The sequence below is a fragment of the Zalophus californianus genome, chromosome 8, assembly GCF_009762305.2.
Source record: "Zalophus californianus isolate mZalCal1 chromosome 8, mZalCal1.pri.v2, whole genome shotgun sequence".
Taxonomy (NCBI): domain Eukaryota; kingdom Metazoa; phylum Chordata; class Mammalia; order Carnivora; family Otariidae; genus Zalophus; species Zalophus californianus.
This window is the reverse complement of record NC_045602.1, coordinates 132,059,791-132,077,677: the sequence shown is the minus strand read 5'-3', so window position 1 is coordinate 132,077,677 and position 17,887 is coordinate 132,059,791. Positions and strand designations below refer to the sequence as shown.

General features: G+C 42.9%; 1 protein-coding gene across 9 annotated transcripts in view; it reads left to right on the top strand.

Moving 5' to 3' along the window:
* The window catches only part of BCAS1 (brain enriched myelin associated protein 1), a 94,469-nt gene that overhangs the window by 36,738 nt on the left and 39,844 nt on the right, over nt 1-17,887 (top strand). For all 9 annotated transcript variants that reach the window (XM_027621401.2, XM_027621410.2, XM_027621409.2 and 6 more), the window contains one exon: nt 17,661-17,819. In XM_027621401.2, coding sequence (XP_027477202.1) covers nt 17,661-17,819 — 159 coding nt within the window. The remainder of the gene's footprint in view (nt 1-17,660; nt 17,820-17,887) is intronic.

Genomic DNA, 17,887 nt, shown 5'->3' with positions numbered 1-17,887 from the left:
GCCAGGTACACGTGAGACGGGCTACAGAGATGGCCGGGACAGAGCCCTTGTCCTCAGGGACTTTGTGATCCTACAAGAGAAGAGGTACAAAACCCCTGAGATCCTTGTGCGGGGTGCCAAGTGCTCTCCCTGGGGAGGCCGAGTGCTGCAGAAGATGCTCAGACACAAAGAGAATTGGCCTCACTGGCTCGGGGAGCATTCCATCAAATGTATAAACCTGGAGCTGGAAAGTTACTTGTCTTGGGGCTAGAAACTAGTCATCAGTATTCATGAATATGTGAGAAACTATTTACTGCTTGATTCTGAGCAGAAACTCTTGAGTTCTCATTATTGGTCATGGATCCTGAGGCCATTGGGAGGCTATGACTTGGTGAATAGTTACATGTTCCATTCACTTGGGCATCCAAAGCCAACCCATTGCCCGAGTCAGGAAAAGATGGAGTTATTTATGGGAAGAAGATGAAGGACTGAGCTTTACTATCTTGGGACAGGTGTCTAGTGACTTCTCCAGATCCCCCACCTTAATTAAGAAAAACAGGTTAGCATCTGATACCTGACCCTTGAACGTTTTTAACCATAAAACCCCAATGCAATCAATCCATTCCCATTCTAAGAAAAGCAAAGAACAGTTTAGAGTTGTACTTTATCAACCCAGCTTTTTTTATTAAAGACTCTTAGGACCGGCACCTGAATTGAGTGGAGTGAGTTCCAAAATGAGATTTGATTCAGAAGATGGGGGGTTATGTTGGGAGCATGGCAGGTATCTGATATCGTCAAGCCTTTGGGCGATATTTTAAAGTTACCAGGACCTCTCAGAAGACCCCCAAGTTGTAACTTATCCTCCTTTGGGAAAAAGTGAGTCCGCTCCCTTAGATTCACCAGTAAAGTTTGCATTTGTTACACTACAAATGTCCATGTTTTTATTGGTAGTATCACTGGAATCTGAATATTGAGTACCCACTCTGTACTATATGCATATAAAACATGGAAAAGCCAGGAAGTAGCCATTTATTGTCTCTGTTAGTCTGTGAACTTGTGGATATTCAAGTACATATACCTGCAAAGCTTCTAAACAGAAACGGCCTTCTGATTATTGATGTTCCTCATCCGATCCCTGCCTGCGTGGTCTGTAGTGGGCAGGGGAGGGGGAGAAATCAATTGTTCCATGAGTGTAATGAGAGAATCCAGTCCTCAGAAAATAACATGAATAAAACTTCTCCATCAATGGCTTTCTTGGTGGGAGTACCGCATTATGCGGAAATGGCCGTCAATGTATTGATTGAGAATTCTTAGCGTAGATTATGCGCTGGGCTCAGCCGTGTGTCAGCTGCCCCTTCTCTCCCACTCACACAAACCCTTTCCCCCAGTCTCACTGCATGCTTCTTCCTGGGTTGGAATTCCAACTGCAAACCTGCAGAGCTGTGAATTGGGAGAAAGATGCCACCATTTCATTCTGGGAGAAGCACACAAATCTTCTGTGTTTTCAGAACGACAATCTTATTTTTGTGCCTCATAAAACTACATTCAGAGCATAGCATAATTAAAACAAGGGCAGAATTCATGAACAAATGAAGCATTTACTACATAGGCCAAAGAAAAGATAAATTATATGCCTGAAGGGTTTCACTGAGCTGTGATTCACACAAACGAACATGTTGGCAGGGACGAGAATTTTTTTTTTTTTAATTTTTCTAGCCCCTCAACAATTGGACCAGAGCTATAAGATATGCATTTAAGAGATTCATTGCAAAAAAATAAAAAGTTACGTAATGAAAATTTGGTCTTTATCCGTTAAAAAAAAAACAAACGCTACATGTCTGTTGTCAACCAGGAATTCCAGAAGCATCTTTGAGTTGGGGGAGGGGGAGGGGCTTAACCTGTTACCAAGCTGATTCAGGAGATTTAAACAAGAATATGCCTTTCTTTAAAAGTTTAACTAAATTCTCCAATTATTATTTAAACACCAACCTTGGCAAAGCATTTTAAAGTAAATCCCATTCTAGTCCTTCAAAGATCATATCATCTAGTGAGAGAGGTAATTTTTTAAAGGGACGTTGTGAGAAGTGACACCGATCCTCAAATTCATTCCGACTACAGGTATTAAGAAAAAGACCCCGTGTTTTTGCTTCCTCGTATCCTTTTCTCCCTTGAACGCTTTTATCCTCCACGAAAACTGTTCTTGTCGAAGTGGCCATGATGTCGCAACTCCCCGGGGCCCTCACCGTGGCCGCCAAACCGGGGATGTCTCAGTCCCGTCCGACCGGCCTCGCCAGTCACATCAGACACCCTTCCTCACCTGGTCCCTCACCGCCCCCACACTGCCCGCAGTTCTTTAATCTCCTTTGCTGGATCTTATCCTCAAAGACTGGGGAACCTTGGAGTTCCCCAATCTTCAATTCCTAGACATCTTCTCTGACTACACTTACTTCCGTAGAGACAGCCCCAGTCCCAAGGGTTTAAATACAGCTATCTGCTGACAAGTCCCAAATTCATGTCTGCAGCCTAGATCCACCCCCGAAGTTGAGCCTTAAGTATCCAGCTGCCTCTTGACATGGGTACTTGAATTTCGACATCTCCATTTGAAGGTTCGCCCAACATGAGCAAAACTGAACTCCTCTCTCACACCTAACAACAAGCAACAGCATGCCTACCTGTGTCATCCACAGGCTTCCTCATCTCACTTAATGGCAACTCCACCCTGCCCCTGCTATTTAGCGGTGGAAATGGAATTAAAGAACCAAGATTTCCAGAATCCTACATGGTGTAAGGTAGGGAATTAAAACATAAGCATTGTAGTCAAGTAGCTTAAGGTTTCAACTCAGCCTCTGTTGCCTACTGGCTGTGTGACCTTGGACAAGTGACTAAAACTTTCTGAACCTTGGTTTCTTTGTCTGTAAAATGGAGATATCAATAGTGCCAAGCACATTTTCCCATTATTCACACTTGTAAAAGTTAAAAGAGATAAGCCATGTAGAAAACTCAGCACCGAGACGCTGCATTTTGAGAAAAAGAAAATTCAGCTATTATTAGCATCATGGTTTTCCCCCCATTAATCAACATTTTTGTCTTTTTACTCTGCCTTTCCATAGTTCTCAACCAAAGCTCACGGAGACAGCACTGTTGAATCTAATTTGAAACCGATGTAGCTTTCAACCCAAAGTCTCGATTTGAGTTAAAGGAAACCAAAAGGTGCAGGAGTTATAAAATTATTTGAGCAAAAATAGAAGTTCAGTGCCCTTGCCTGCAAGCCATGGTTTCTTAGTCTGACATTCTTCGGTCTCCACCGGCTTTCCTCTGTGTTTCCAAATGTATTTGCCATTATTCGCTTAAAGGTACCCAGTCAGAATGCCCCCCATGTGACCTGCGCAGATGCCACCTTCTTCCCCACATTTTCTCCTTCTGTCTCTCTCTCTCTCTCTCTTTACCAAAAATTCACTTCACCTTCAATGTCAGGTTCTCCGTGAGGCTGAATGAATCCTCCAGTATTTGTTTTTTATGCTATACATTAAGTCAAATTCAGTAACAAAATTGCTTTGAAGGAAGTGTCTTATCGAAACATCAAACCTTAAGCGGGAATTCCTATATCTTTACCATTTTACAGAGGAAAAAATCCAAGCTTTAGGGAAACCAAGTCACTGACTCCAAGCTACATAGCTAAAGAGAATTGCCCATCCCCCAAGCCCATACTTTTCATGCTCAACATTATGTTTTGACCAAATTGTTGAAATTTGTGCGATGGGATTGTGACTAGGTGAAATTGAATATTTGTCTGAGGAAATTTCTATTTAATTCTTTTAAATGTTAGGATGTGCAACATTGGAAATGACAAGTTAAAATTTAAAAAATTTAAAAACCACCTAATTCCCATGTTGGCACGCCAAGTGAACTTTAAGCTGTGCTTTTATTTTGTTTTGTCTACCTTACAGCCTCAAGGTCATGCCATTCCAACAGGTAAAGAGAACTGCCCGCCCCAAAAGACTTTGTCAGTACGGAGGAAACTCTGTTCTAAGTTATGCAAATTATGGAGAGGGCAAGGTTTTTAGCTATGATACTGTAATTTTTATAAATTGTATGGATTTAGCACTAAGAAACATTTGATATGAACTGTCTTCAGCAGCAGAGTTGATGTGCAAGTGTAGGAATTTGAGTGATCCAGGGCTGAGTTCAGATTCTACCACCTATTAGCTGTGTGGTCAAGTCAAATAATAATAATTGCCTCACTTTTCAATAATTCATTTTTCATAGGCTGGGTAGTAAGCATTTGGCATATTTTATCTGCTTTGATTCTTATAACAACACAAGAAGGTAGGTATTTTTATTGCCATTTAACAGATGAGGGAGCTAGAGCTCAGAGAAGTTAAGTTACTTGCCCAAGACCACACAGCTAAGTTAGTGGCAGAACCGTAATCCAGATCCATCAGTTGCTAAAACCTGTAGCACTCAGTCATTTCCAAACCTTGTGTTTTCATCCAGAAAAGGAAGATCCTGCCTGCCTGAGGGGGCATCGTAAGGATAGAAGACTATACAGGCAGTCAATAGTAAAGATGCTAAATAAAACGGTATATTTTCTAAGTTCTCAGAAAGTGAGAAATAAAGAATTATAAACTAAATGAAATGGTCTTCCTGCATGATGGAATTTGGGTAGTCTATCATTTAGGGTGCCTTTGACTGCGAGTAAAAAACCCACCCAATCACCAGTGGCATAGTTAATGAGGAGAATATATTATTTCTTGAGCATAGTGAGAATTCTAGAGGTGGGGGGTTTACACTGGTTCAACGTCTTCATACTCCAGGACGAGTCATTCTCCAGGGCCTACCATGTATTGTTAGCTTGGTTCACAAGTCTGCCCACATGTGGTTTCCAGATAGCTTCCAGAGTTTCAGGTAGTGTACCTCCATGGTCATAGTGTCCTTTCAAAGGGAAAAGGAGTTTCCTAAGAGTTACCTGTTGTAAATTCAGTCGCATATCTGTGTCAAGGTCCAAGGAGGGCTTGTCAAGTTTCTTTAGTAGAGAGCAAACTCAGCTAGCAAAGATGATATGCCATGAATAGAAACCGGATATATTTTTTTCTATCCAAGTTTATATCAGGAAATCATCGAGTACATGGAACTGTAGAGGCTGCTCCCCGATCCCCTGTTCCCATAGTCTAATTTGACTATGACCCGCAGTAAGAACTAGATTTTACACCTTGACCTGATAGACATGCACGTGAAAGCAACAAAGAATTCGCTGTTTTCACAGCACAGACCATACATTAGTGTTTTGTATTCTTTTCTATCGTATTGTGTTTGTTGTTTTCAATACTGGTTTCGACCCATTAAATTGTTTTCTAATCTACTAATGGTTACAACATGAAGTTTGAAAAAATTTCTTCACCACACTCACCCTTCTCATGTATGGAAATGGTGATCTTGAGGGATGTGGCTGTGTCTTATGCAACTAAGTGTTCCCAGCACCTGGTACACTGCCTGGAATGCAGCGATGTTTGTTAGATGAACTTGACAAGAATAAAGATGGTACACATCATGTTACGACTTTGCAAAGCATCTTGGAATATAGTCTCACAATCTCATTATCAGCTCTGCCTAGCACAGCTTTAAATAAAAAATGACTTCAAAATATGTGCATGATATAGATACCTTCACTGAGATAAACTATGTCGAATCATATATCTGTATCATTTATTCGGTATTTTTTTAAAGGTTCTATTTATTCATTTAGAAAGATAGAGAGAGCATGCGGTGGTGGGGGCAGGGGGTAGTGGAGCAGAGGGAGAAGGTCAAGCAGACTCCGCACCAAGCGCAGAGCCCGATACGGGGCAAGATCCTGACCTTAGCCTAAACCAAGAATCAGATGCTTAACCAACTGAGCCAACCCAGGTGCCCCTCAGTATTTTTAATTCAGTCTTTAACATGTTATGGTGTTAATCATCATGGTTGAATATTAAGTGAATGGTGTTTTGCAATGGATATGCAAAATAAATTTTGAGTTAACTTTCCCTTTGGTGCTATCCAGTCTGATTTACTCCCTGCCAGGTTATAATAACAGCCCTAATTTATTGAGCATTTACTAACTCAAAGAGAGGTGAAGTAACTTGCGTGAGGTCCTACAGCTAGAAAGCAAGAGAGCTGGAATTTATCACCAGTGCCCACACGCTTAGCCCCTGTGCCTATAAGTTCAAAAAAGAGGGAATATTTAGAACCTTTTGAAGCATCTTATATTTTTAAAAAATTTCTGAAGCTAATACTTTGGGACATTAGCTAACTCTGTGGAACATTGGTCCAATGAGATCCACCTTGAAACAGGGCTCACCGTCAAATAGTTTTAGAAAATACAACTTGCCTTATCCTCTTTCCTGAAGATTAACAATGGAATCAGCCTCCTTAAGGCCTGAGAAGTCCTGCAGCAAACAGATCTGCTTCACTTTGTTTAACTGAGCATTTCTTAAACTTAATTACCCATAAAACTACTAGCCGTCTAACCAGTTGGGCATAGATTCTGAGGGACTGTTCTTGGAAATGCTGAGCTAGGTGTGTAGACCAAAGTTGGAAAATGGCCTCTTGCAGGATGCAGCAAACCACAGATAGATTTTATTTGAACTTCACAGTGTTTTAATATTTTAGATGATGGATAACATTTTGAAATGGACAAAGTTGACAATATTTTAAAATTATGAAATTCCAATACAGTTCCAGGTTTCAGATATTTCTGGAAAGTGGGAAGTTTCATCCTATATTCCCAGACAGGATGTGAGTTGTGGCTGCCGCTTGGGATGGGGCATTCACTGTCCAGCTTATCCAGTCCCCACTTCTCTCTTGTTCCTAGCAGTGTGACATGGGAGTTGTCCTTTGCTACAACACTTACATTATTACTTTTTTGTGGTAGGGTTGAGAGTAAAGTGAAATATCTCCTTCACAGACCACTTTACTTCCTTCCTAGCACTTACAACAATTTGAAACTACTTAGGTGACCATCTTGTTAATAAACTGTAAATCCAGTCTGAGAGTCATTCAATTGGCAGGTGTTGAACAATAAATAAGAGGCTTGAATGCTCTCATGTATTCATTCAAGAAACATCTGAGTACTTTCTTTGTGCCAGGAATGATTTAAGGGTGGATAGAATGATATACCTCATGAAAACTTTCATTCCAACGAAGAGAGCAATGGTAAATAAGGAAATAAACAGGTCGCCTGGGTGGCTCAGTCAGTTAAAACATCTGACTCTTGGTTTTGGCTCAGGTCATGATCTCAGGGTCGTGAGATTGGGCCCCGCATTGGGGGCGCAGAGTCTGCTTAAGATTCTCCCTCTCCCTCCCTTTCTGCCCCTCCCCCCATGCTCTCTCTCTTCAAAATGAATAAATAAATAAAATCTTAAAAAAAAGAAGAAAAAGAAAATGAACAAACAAATAAACAAATAAATAAAAAGGGCTATGAATGACATCAACACAGAGAAAGTAGAGTGGAGAGGTAGCAAACAATTAAATGGGTAGGGGGCAAGGCCAAGGATTTCGGTCTCACCTAAAAATTCAGGGAAAAGGATGGGACTTTTTTTTTTCTTTTTCTGCACGAGGCCAAACCATTCTTAGAAGGTCTGCAGCCTAATTTTGGCAGCATGCAAAACAGTTTTCTCGCTACTGAGAAGTGTTTGTTAAACAGATGACAAACATATTCTAGGCTGTGGGTCATTAGCTTTTATATTTTGAAGTACTTTTGTTAAAAAAAAAAACTGGATATTTTCCCTCTAATAAATGTGAAATGCCACAATCACTCTGGAGCTTGCACGTCTTGGGACGGGAGAATCTTCCACAAATCCCTTTTGCCCGACGGGACTTGCCCTGGGAACCACTCTCCACCCACCCTTTGCCCACAGCAACTGTATTTTCCCATTTTATATCCTACATAGTGGACTTTAAGAGAGTGCCCCAAAGCAATGACTGCTGCAAAAATAAAACAAAACAAAGAGGCAAGAAAAGCACATTTCATTGCTTAATTCTCTATCCACATTTCACTTACCATTAAAAATCAAGTTGACAAATTCACTTACCCCTCAAGTGGAGGAGTTCTGAGAGAGAAAATGGAAAACCTTATTCATAGGAAGCAAGTGTGAATTGCTTTCTTTGATAGATTTCTTTTCCCCCTCCAACTCTGACCACAATGAACAACTGCTTTATTTAATCTTATAAATACAATATCTCTGCATCCGTCAACACCATGGATTAATGAGGCTCTATCACGTATAGGTGCTGTGTTAGGTTTTTGCTGTCGAGCTACGAGATGAGTTCTTAATACCCTGAGGTTAGGTCTGCAATAGTGATCTTACGATTTACCATAAAGAGCATCATGCTGGATAGCTGGTCCAGCCGAGCCTGTTTCAATTAGAACAAGCAGATGAAATGAACAATATTGCCTCTCTTCCAAAGAGGAGGGAAAATGGGCAAGTAGAACGTTTTTAGACCTGTTAGGTTTTTTGACCTCATGCAGCTTAGAGTCCCCCTCTTAGGAGACATGCCAGAAGACAAAGAAAAGGTAGCTTTCACGTTTCAATATTTTTAGGTTATTTGTATTGCCCTCTGAAGTCTTTGATAATTTCTTAATTAGGAAGCTTGTTTCAACCCTGGCATGTTGGCAGTCTCAAACAGCGTGCTTTTTGAACGAGCAATTTGACACCTAGGAATTTATTGAGAAAATGGACAAAATTTTATCCACAAGGCTTTTTTTTTTTTTAATTCCAGCAATGTCTATAAGAGGAAAGTTGGGACAATTAAAACGGTCCAATAAGGGAGCTGTTCTGTTGATTTTATGGGACACCCTTACACCAGACATCATAAGCCAGCATGACACAGAAATGGAATGAGTGACCTGTGAAGACAGTGATAAATGAGAAGGGCAGGGTTCAAAACAGGAAGGATCCTTTTAGGGTAAAAATCCTATCTGCCCACTTGCCAACACCTATGCATCATTTTGGAACCCAGAGAGGGGTATGGAATGAAAAATTACACGTTGTTGATAGCAGTCATTTTCAGTAATGGAATAATGGGTGCAGGTTACATTTTTCCTCTTTGCTCATCCATATTTTCTCCTTTTTTATAAAAGGAGCAAGCACAGGGCACTGCCTGGCTAAGTTGAAGAACGTACTACAATCTAGGTTATGTCCGGATCCTTCCAGCAGAGTGCGCTGTAGGGCTTGAGGCATCCCCAGTTGCTGCAGTAAGGCTGCTAGTAAGTTTCCGCAAGAAGTTACTTTCTTCTTGACTGTAATTCCGGGACTATGCAATTCAGAGCTAGGATGGCAAGTCCCTGTTCAGATAACACTGGCTTTTTAAATACACTTGTAACTGGTCTGTAGTAATCTCCAGTAGGAGATGAGAAAGAGGAATTTGGTTGTGGATGGGCGGTCTTTGAAGCCTTTCATAATTGGCATTTCTTAGGCGCTGTGTTCTTTCCCTATTTTTGCCATGTGAATGAATGCCTTTTTATCAGCTGATGTGAATTTGGGCGGGAAGAGTGGGGAAGATAAAAATCAGTCACAGTGATAAACTCTCCTTAGGTGGTTTTGAGCTTCGTGGGAAAACAAAGTAAATATATTATACGTAATGTAGAAAAATATATATATATGAAATTTTGAAGTTCCCCCAGAACATTTTTAGTAGACTTTGGTTTTGGAGTTCCTTCCTGCTTGTTTATTAATTTGCTTTCCCTTCTGGGCAAATTGGAAGATAAATTCTGTCTTCAAGAATTAACCAAATTCCATTTTTCTCCCTCAGTCCGACAATGGCTCTGTGCAGGTGACAGTCTGGAGACCATTGTTGCCTAGCACACCATGTCCTTTCTGCTGTTGGGGCATCCAAGTGGGAGAGGAAACAGAGCTTTCCCTTTTATCCCAGGCAGCATGTGGCTCAAATTTCTCACAGATGGAAAGGAATGGAGTAATGGGTTTCTGTACCATTCAGTGTTCTTCGGACAAATTTTCTTGTGTTAAACTGTACGCTAGGCGCTGATTCTCAGTACAACAATTCAAACTGAAACCAGGGGCATGCCATCAGTGAAGAAACCTAGGTGGGGGAGACATTTATCACTAATAGCTCCAGACAAGGCTTTCATGGTTTATGTTTTCACTTTGACAATGTAGACCCTGCTTAAAGAGGCCGAAATCCAGTTGACAATTCACAGTTAAAGGAAGGTGCCAGAAGTTCCATATGGGTTTTATTATAGACAATCAAATTATGATAAGGCAGCATTATTTTTCAACGTGACAAATTGTGATCACTTAACTAGAGTCCCTGTCTGTTTGCCCTTTGAAGCCAACAGCAAGGGGGGAGAATAGGCTTTTTCCCACTCAGATGAAAAACAAGCTGACACCACGAACACCTGTTTGTATCAAAGAAGTTTCCAGATATTTCCTGGGGAGCGTTTTTTGCTTCAGTCTAAAGTTTCTGTTTGCTGAGAATGATCTGGAGGCCTGATGAGAATAGCAAAGACATATTTGTAGTTAGGAACAAAGATCGTTCTACAAATAACTCAATATGTAAGGCATCATCTTTCCAACTGTGTTTAGTTTCGCCCTCTGGGTGTTTTTTTTAAATTTGGAATGAGTTGCCCACATTTTGTTTTAATTTTGATTTTTGTACGTAATACCTGGCTCAAATTAGGAAATTCTAAAAATGGTCTATCTGTCTACTAATGCCACCCCCAATAGATAATTACTGTTTGCATTTTCAAGTGTATCCTTCCAGGGTTTCTTTGGAAATACATAAGCAAATGCAAGCATAAATTTTTATTCCTTTTTTTTTTTTACACAGAAGGTAATACAATATACACTCTGTCTATTCCATGCTTTTTTTTTCAGGCAACACTATTTCTATATCGGTATAGCTTCCTTGTTTCTAACCCTTGTGTAGTATTCCACTGTGTGGATGTGCCATGATCTAGTTCACCGGGACCCTAACAATGACATTGGGCTGGTTTCCCATTTGCTAGTGCCTCACTGCAGTAAATAACGTCATGCATTTGGTTTTTCACACGTGTGTGACTTAAAAGTTTAGAGTCAATTCTTAGAAGGGGAATTGCTAGATAAAAGTCTGTTCTTCTTAAAAATTTTGGTAGATAATGCCAAATTGCCCTCAACTGGGACTAAACTAATTTACATTCCAATCAGCAGTGAACAAGAGTGCCTGCTTCTTAAACCAGCCTCCCAACGGAATGTTTCCAAACATTTGGATGTTTCTTTTTTTCTCTCAATCTTTCCTTTTATGGCGTCTGGATTTTGAGTCACAGTTACAGAAGACTTCTCAATCCAAAATTATAAAATATAAATATTTTTCCCATGTTTTCTTCTAGCGTCTTTATCCATTTGGATTCTGTCCTTATATAGGGTTGACTTAGGACACCAGGTACTTTGTTTTCAGATGACCACCTTGTTGTCCCTGTATCTTTGATTAAACAGCCCTTCACTTTGGATAGATTTGAGGTGACATCTTTATCATACACTAAATTCGCCTATGTCTCTGGGAAAAAATGTGTTGTATAGCAGGGGAGAGGAATAGAAGCAAAGGAAATTAAAATAGGAAAACTCTTGGTTTTGAGTAAACATCTGAAGGAAGGGAGTTGGTGGAGGTAAGGCAGCATGGAGCATACATACTTTTTGCCTCCAAAATAATTTGGGCCTGGAGTCAAATTCAGTTCTACTCTATGACCATATGCAAGTTATTTATCCTTTCCATGCATCAATTTATTCATCAATAAAAAAAACTGCATATAGTACATACCTCATGAAATCCTTGTAACACTTACATGAGGCCTTTTTAACTAGTTTAGCAGGGCCTGACACATAAAGGTTGGTCATGATTATTATTATCATTGACTTTTTTTCTCCTCATTATAATTTTCCTCAAAGAATTCATGGCTGCAAAATATTCCATCACATGGAATGTGTTCATTCCTACACATAGAAATGTAGGTTAGTGTAGCCTAGAGGTTAATCTCACATGTCAATACCACATGCCAATTTATTGACCTATTGCAGAATTGTTGGACATTTTATTGATTCTTCATTCTTACTCTTCCAGAACCAGCCTTTTTTAAATTATTAATCTTGAAATTATTGTAGATTCCCATGCGATTGTAAGAGATAATACAAAGAAATCCCTTTATCCAGGGTCCCTCAGTGGTAACATCTTGCAAAACTATGATACAATATCACCACCAGGATACTGATATTGATACAGTCCCATGGAGAACATTTCCACCTGATGCTGCCCTCTTCTAGACACATCCACTTCCCTCTCACATCCACCCTCTCTCCCAACTTGACAACCACCCATCTGTGCTCCATTTCAATAGCTCGGTCCTTTCAACAATGGTATATAAATGGAGTCATACAGAATGTACACTCTTTGGACAGGCTTCTGTCCTCCAGCAGAATTTTCTGGAGGCTCATCAAAGTCATTGAGTCTATCAATACATATTGCTCCTTTCCTTCCTTTTTTATTGCTGAATACTATTCCGTGCCACGGAGAGACTACATTTTGTTTAGCCATTCATCCGTTGAAACACATTCGGTTGCTTCCGCTTTGGGACTATTACAAACGAAGTTGCTATAAACTTCCACGTGTAGGTTTTTGTGTGAATATATGTCTTCATTTCACCGGTGGAGAAAAAGCCGAGGAACGCAATTGCTGGGTTGTATTGTGGTTGTGTATTTAGTTTGTCAAGAAACTGGCAAACTCTTTTCTACACGGGCTGTGCCGTTGCACCTGCCCACCCGCAAGCAGTGTGTGAGCGATCTAGTTTTTCTGCCTCCTTACCAGCATTTTTTCGGTCATTTTTTTGGTATTTGCAGGTTGCTGCCTACCCCATTTCCAAGTCTAGGATCTATGAGGCAAAAAGAAACCCCAGGGCACTCCACACTCTGTGGTTCCTCCATTCCCTAGCTGGTCTGTCTTCTCCTCTCCGTCTGGCAGAGAGAAACCAGGGACTTCCCGCTGTGCTTACTGGGAGGAGAAGGAAACGTTCATATTCTCCATCTTTCTGGAAGCAGAAGTCATGTTCTCTCTAAAAGCCAGTCTAAGAAGAAAAAAAAAAAACATTTCAAGGAAAGGGCTCAAGTTCAAGCTGAGGATTTCAATGTGAAAGGCCATAAAGCTCTCACTGGGGGGATCCCCAGGCAGACCCACCACCTCCTTGCATTGAACAGGAGGCGCTTACCCTCAGTTGCTGTCCAAGACTCGAGACCCTGCTGCACCTGAGAAATTAGGGAGGCAGAGGTGAGTGTCTTCAGAGACGTCAAGAGAAAATGCCACAGGGCAGAGGAGAGAGTTCTCCAACCGTGTGTCCTCCGTCCAGAGTGCTTTATGTTGGGTAAAGAGGTACTGACGGTTACCCGCCTTCTTCGGAGGAGAGCCATTGTGTCAAGTTTTCCCTGCCGGCCACCTAGACCCATGGGGACCACCTGACCGTCTACCAATTCATCCCCCCTTCCGCTGACTCCACCGTGTTCCATTTTATTTCCAGGAAGTTCAGTAAATGTTCCCTGTGTGTCTAGCCTGGGCTCTCAGAGAAGAATCATTGCCTGTTGCTGCCTGCCGGAAACACCCATCCGGGAGCTGGTGGTGGCGTAGAATCCGGCCCTTCCGCTCACTCTGAGGAGCGCTGGGAGCCCATGGGCTGTGGGGCCAGAGGGACTCAGAGCAGCTGACCCAGCCTGGACACCAGGGGCCTTCCGGAATAGATGCCTCCCCTGCCCCCACACATCCGTTTTGGAGGACTTCACCCATTGTCTAATTCACCCTCTGTGCCCTCATCTTCATTTTTTCTCTTGCAATCTTCACAGCTTGAGGCATAAGTTACAGTTATTGGTTCATCTGTATCTTTGCTTGGTTTTTCCTTGCTCCCCTGCTCGAATGTCAGCTGACTGAGGACAGGGCTGCGTGCGTCTCATTCGCCTCTATATGCACACTGACGGTGGCCATGTGACACTCCTGGTAGACACTTGATAAACAGCTTCTTTCCTAATTCTTATGCTATCACAGGCAGATCCCAAACCTTGCAGGGATTCAAAAGTCCAGCCCAGTTTAAAAACTTCCATCTCGGGACACCTGGGTGGCTCAGTGGGTTAAGCAGCTGCCTTCAGCTCAGGTCATGATCCCAGGGTCCTGGGATCGAGCCCCGCATCGGGCTCCCTGCTCAGCGGGGAGTCTGCTTCTCCCTCTCCCTCTGCCTGCCTCTCCCCTTGCTTGTGCTCTGGCTCTCTCTCTCTCTCTCTTTCTCTGACAAGTAAATAAAATCTTTTAAAAAAATAAAAACTTCCATCTCGTATCCATTTTTACATTCATCCCAGTTTTTTCTGGAATCAAGCTCTGACAGGACCTTGGACTTACCATCTGGAGGGGGTAGGATTTACTCTTTTACTTCTCCTCTGCCATCAGGCGTGTGCGTTCAGGGAGGAGGGATCGAGAGAAAAGAGCTCTAGTCTTTTTGCCTTTTGGTGCTATTGTCCTCTCTTGACTCACTGCATTTCTTTGTGTTGTAGGCAACCACAGACGACTCTCTCTGGGGCAGAGATGGGGCCTTCTCTGCCTTAAATTTCCCTGAGGGAACTCTCTACTTTCTGCTGCTTTGGGGGCTCGTTCTCCTGTACCCCACCCTCGTGGTGAGGGACCGCAAGGCTGCTCCAGCCCAGAAAACTTCCACAGCACCGACTCCTTAAGTTGGCACTCAGCACGTCCTCAGTCCGGCTCAGGGTGGCATTTCCCTAAACACCCTAACTGTCATACCCCCTCCACCTTAGTGGAACTGAATAACCTCACCGCAAACCTTCCCCAGCCCTATTCCTTCCTCATCTTCTCTACATTTTTCATGCTCTTATCTCCGGCTAAAATCCCTCCCCTACCTCCACCCATCTCCCTGTGACAGGCTCCATGGCCAAGGGCAAACACGGCTTCATCCTCGGGCCTTCCCTTCCCTTAACTCCAGTTGTACTCAGCCCCGGGGCACATTGGAATCCCCCCGGGATTCTGCAGACCTCCAGAAATTCTCGTTTCATTGGTCTGAGTAGGGTCTGGGCAGGGGCATTGGCTTAAACACTGCCCAGGTGGTTCTAATATGCGGTCCAACTAAACGTCTGTGGGCCAGTGGGGCTCACTTGTCTCTTACTCAGAGGATGGTCCTCTCTCCTAGCCTTTGTCCACTATAGACCGGCAGCAATAGGAAGGCCTTGTGGAATGGCTGACATTCACTGAATGCTTACCAGGTGCTATGCCTTGCCCTGCGTCCTGTAAGTGGACTCTCCCATTTACTCCCCCCACGACTCGAAGGGGCAGGTGCTACTCATTATGCTCCTTCTGTAGATGAGCCCACCGGTGCATGGACGCACGGATGTTAGGGAACATGCCCAGGACTGCACAGGTATGGTTGGTGGAGCAGGGAGTAAAGTCTGGGCTACTGGCCCCAGAGCCCGGGCTGATACCCTGTGGTCTCTCTGCAGTTTGGGCCCTAGTTCAAGTTTCCCCCTTAGCTACCGAGCACAGATGAGGAAATGAGTGAATGGAAATGACTTTGTCCTAGGCCACACCATAAGTCAGACCCAGTGGGGCATTTCTCAGTTAGACTTATTCCTTATACCACTTTCATAATGGCTCATTTTCCAAAACACTGGTTTGATTATTTATGTAGTATTTTTTTATTTCAAATTTTATTTCAAATGTTCTTTGTACTCAGCTTCACCTAAGCAAAAATATCCATTGTACCATAGGTTTGATGTTGGGAATATTTTTCTAAAGCACATTGGAACAATAAATTTGTGTGTATATACACGCACCTGTGGGTACACCAGCACTCAGTTGCTATAAACAGAATTTTCAGCCGTCCTTCTGCCTTAACAATGTGGATCTGAATTGTATCTTGAATTTTAAAAAAAGTTCAACGCATATTAGAATCTGTTTTTATTTTTTTTAAGATTTTATTTATTTTTGACAGAGAGAGAGAGAGAGAGAGAATGTGTGTGTGTGTGTGTGTGTGCATGAGCGGGAGGGAGGGGCAGAGGGAGAGGGAGAAGCAGACGCCCTGCTGAGCAGGGAGCCCAATGCGGGGCTCGAACCCAGGACCCTGAGATCATCACCTGAGCTGAGGGCAGATGCTTCACCAACTGAGCCATCCAGGCGCCCTGAGAACCTATTTTTTTTAAAGGAGCCTCTCTTCCAACACAAAACAGGTTTTGCCTGGAATTAGCTAGAAAACCTAACAAGTTTGTTAAGGCCATGGCTTTTAGCTGCTTTTAATTTTACGGAGTTCCAGATCTTTTTATGAGGCATTTTGCAAGAAGCGCCTCTCCATTTGGAAAGAGTGCCGGGGCTGAGGGAACCCTGCGGGATACATGTATCATTATTACCGTTTCAAATATTCATCAAAATGTGTTTTTGTATTTTTATAGCCCTTCCACAAAAGCCCCATTTTTAATGCAGACTATTCTGGCCTGGCCTCTGGTGTTAGGCTAGTCTTGTGTACATAACCTACGTGCCAAGTGCGTGCCGAGGAGAACAGAGGTATAGAAACTCAGAGAAAGGAATACATAGACGCTGTGGATGGCAAGACCCAGAAAGACGTCAGTGAAGAATGGATGGGTTTGAAGTAACCTGGCTTAGCCCAGGGTCACGGGCACAGACATGGGGAAAGGAGTACGGGTTTGGAATGCTTCCTACCCTCCTGCGTGAGTTAGAGGAGAACATCAGTCCCTGTATCACATCCCTTGCACCAATAAGCTCCCAGATCCCCGAAACGGAGTTATTATTTTAAAACATAATACTTTTAGGACACCTGGAGTGGCTCAGTCAGTTGAGCATCTGACTCTTGATTTCAGCTCAGGTCACGATCTCGGGGTGGTGAGATCAAGCCCCACATCGGGCTCCACGCTCAGCGCGCAGTCTGCTTGAGGATTCTCTCTCTCCCTCTCCTTCTGCTCCTCCCCCCCTGCTTGTGCTCTCTCTCTCTTTAAAATGGGTAAATAACTCTTCAAAAAGAGTGCTTTTAAAAAAGTTGATATGAGGGGCATGCCTGGGTGGCTCAGTCGTTAGGCGTCTGCCTTCGGCTCAGGTCATGATCCCGGGGTCCTGGGATCGAGCCCCGCATCGGGCTCCCTGCTCAGCGGGAGGCCTGCTTCTCCCTCTCCCGCTCCCCCTGCTTGTGTTCCCTCTCTTGCTGTCTCTCTCTCTGTCAAATAAATAAATAAAGTCTTTAAAAAAAAAGTTGATATGGTTCTCACTGTGGGGATTGTGGGAAGTCAAATGGAGGCATCTCTGAGGATAATGTGCAGATCATTAGACTAGGTGACCATAAAGTTGGGAAATATTGGCATCATACACAACCTCCTTGTAGAATTGGGAGAAAAGGGGTTTTGTTTGGGAGGCAATGTGCACTGCTATGTTTGTTACCCTCTGGCTCCAAACAATGTCCCTCCAACTGACTGCAAATGCTGAATATGTTAGAAAGCAGAGGAGGGGAAGGAAGAGTGACTCTCATAAGCTCCTGATTGTTCTGCACACCCGTGGGCAGAGGAAGAATGGCTGGAATTAGAGGGTCAGGGAGAAAGGGGTGCGAAGCAAAAGTTATTACTGTGAGAGTCCACATTCGACCAGTGGCGACAGTGAAAACTCTGTTTTACACCTAGAACATAGTGGACAGCAAGGGGAGAGAAGGACACAAGATCCCCACTGTGAGGTGCTCTGTCCCCGAGGACCCGGAAGAGCTGGAGACTGCAAAGGAGGACCCCCAGACCACAAATACAACCGAGAATAATAATTCCATCATGAGCTTCTTTAAAACTCTGGTGAGTGGTTGTTGCCCCTTCTTTCCTCTTTCCTGTTGCTCAAAAGTTGTGTTAATTCTGCGAATAAT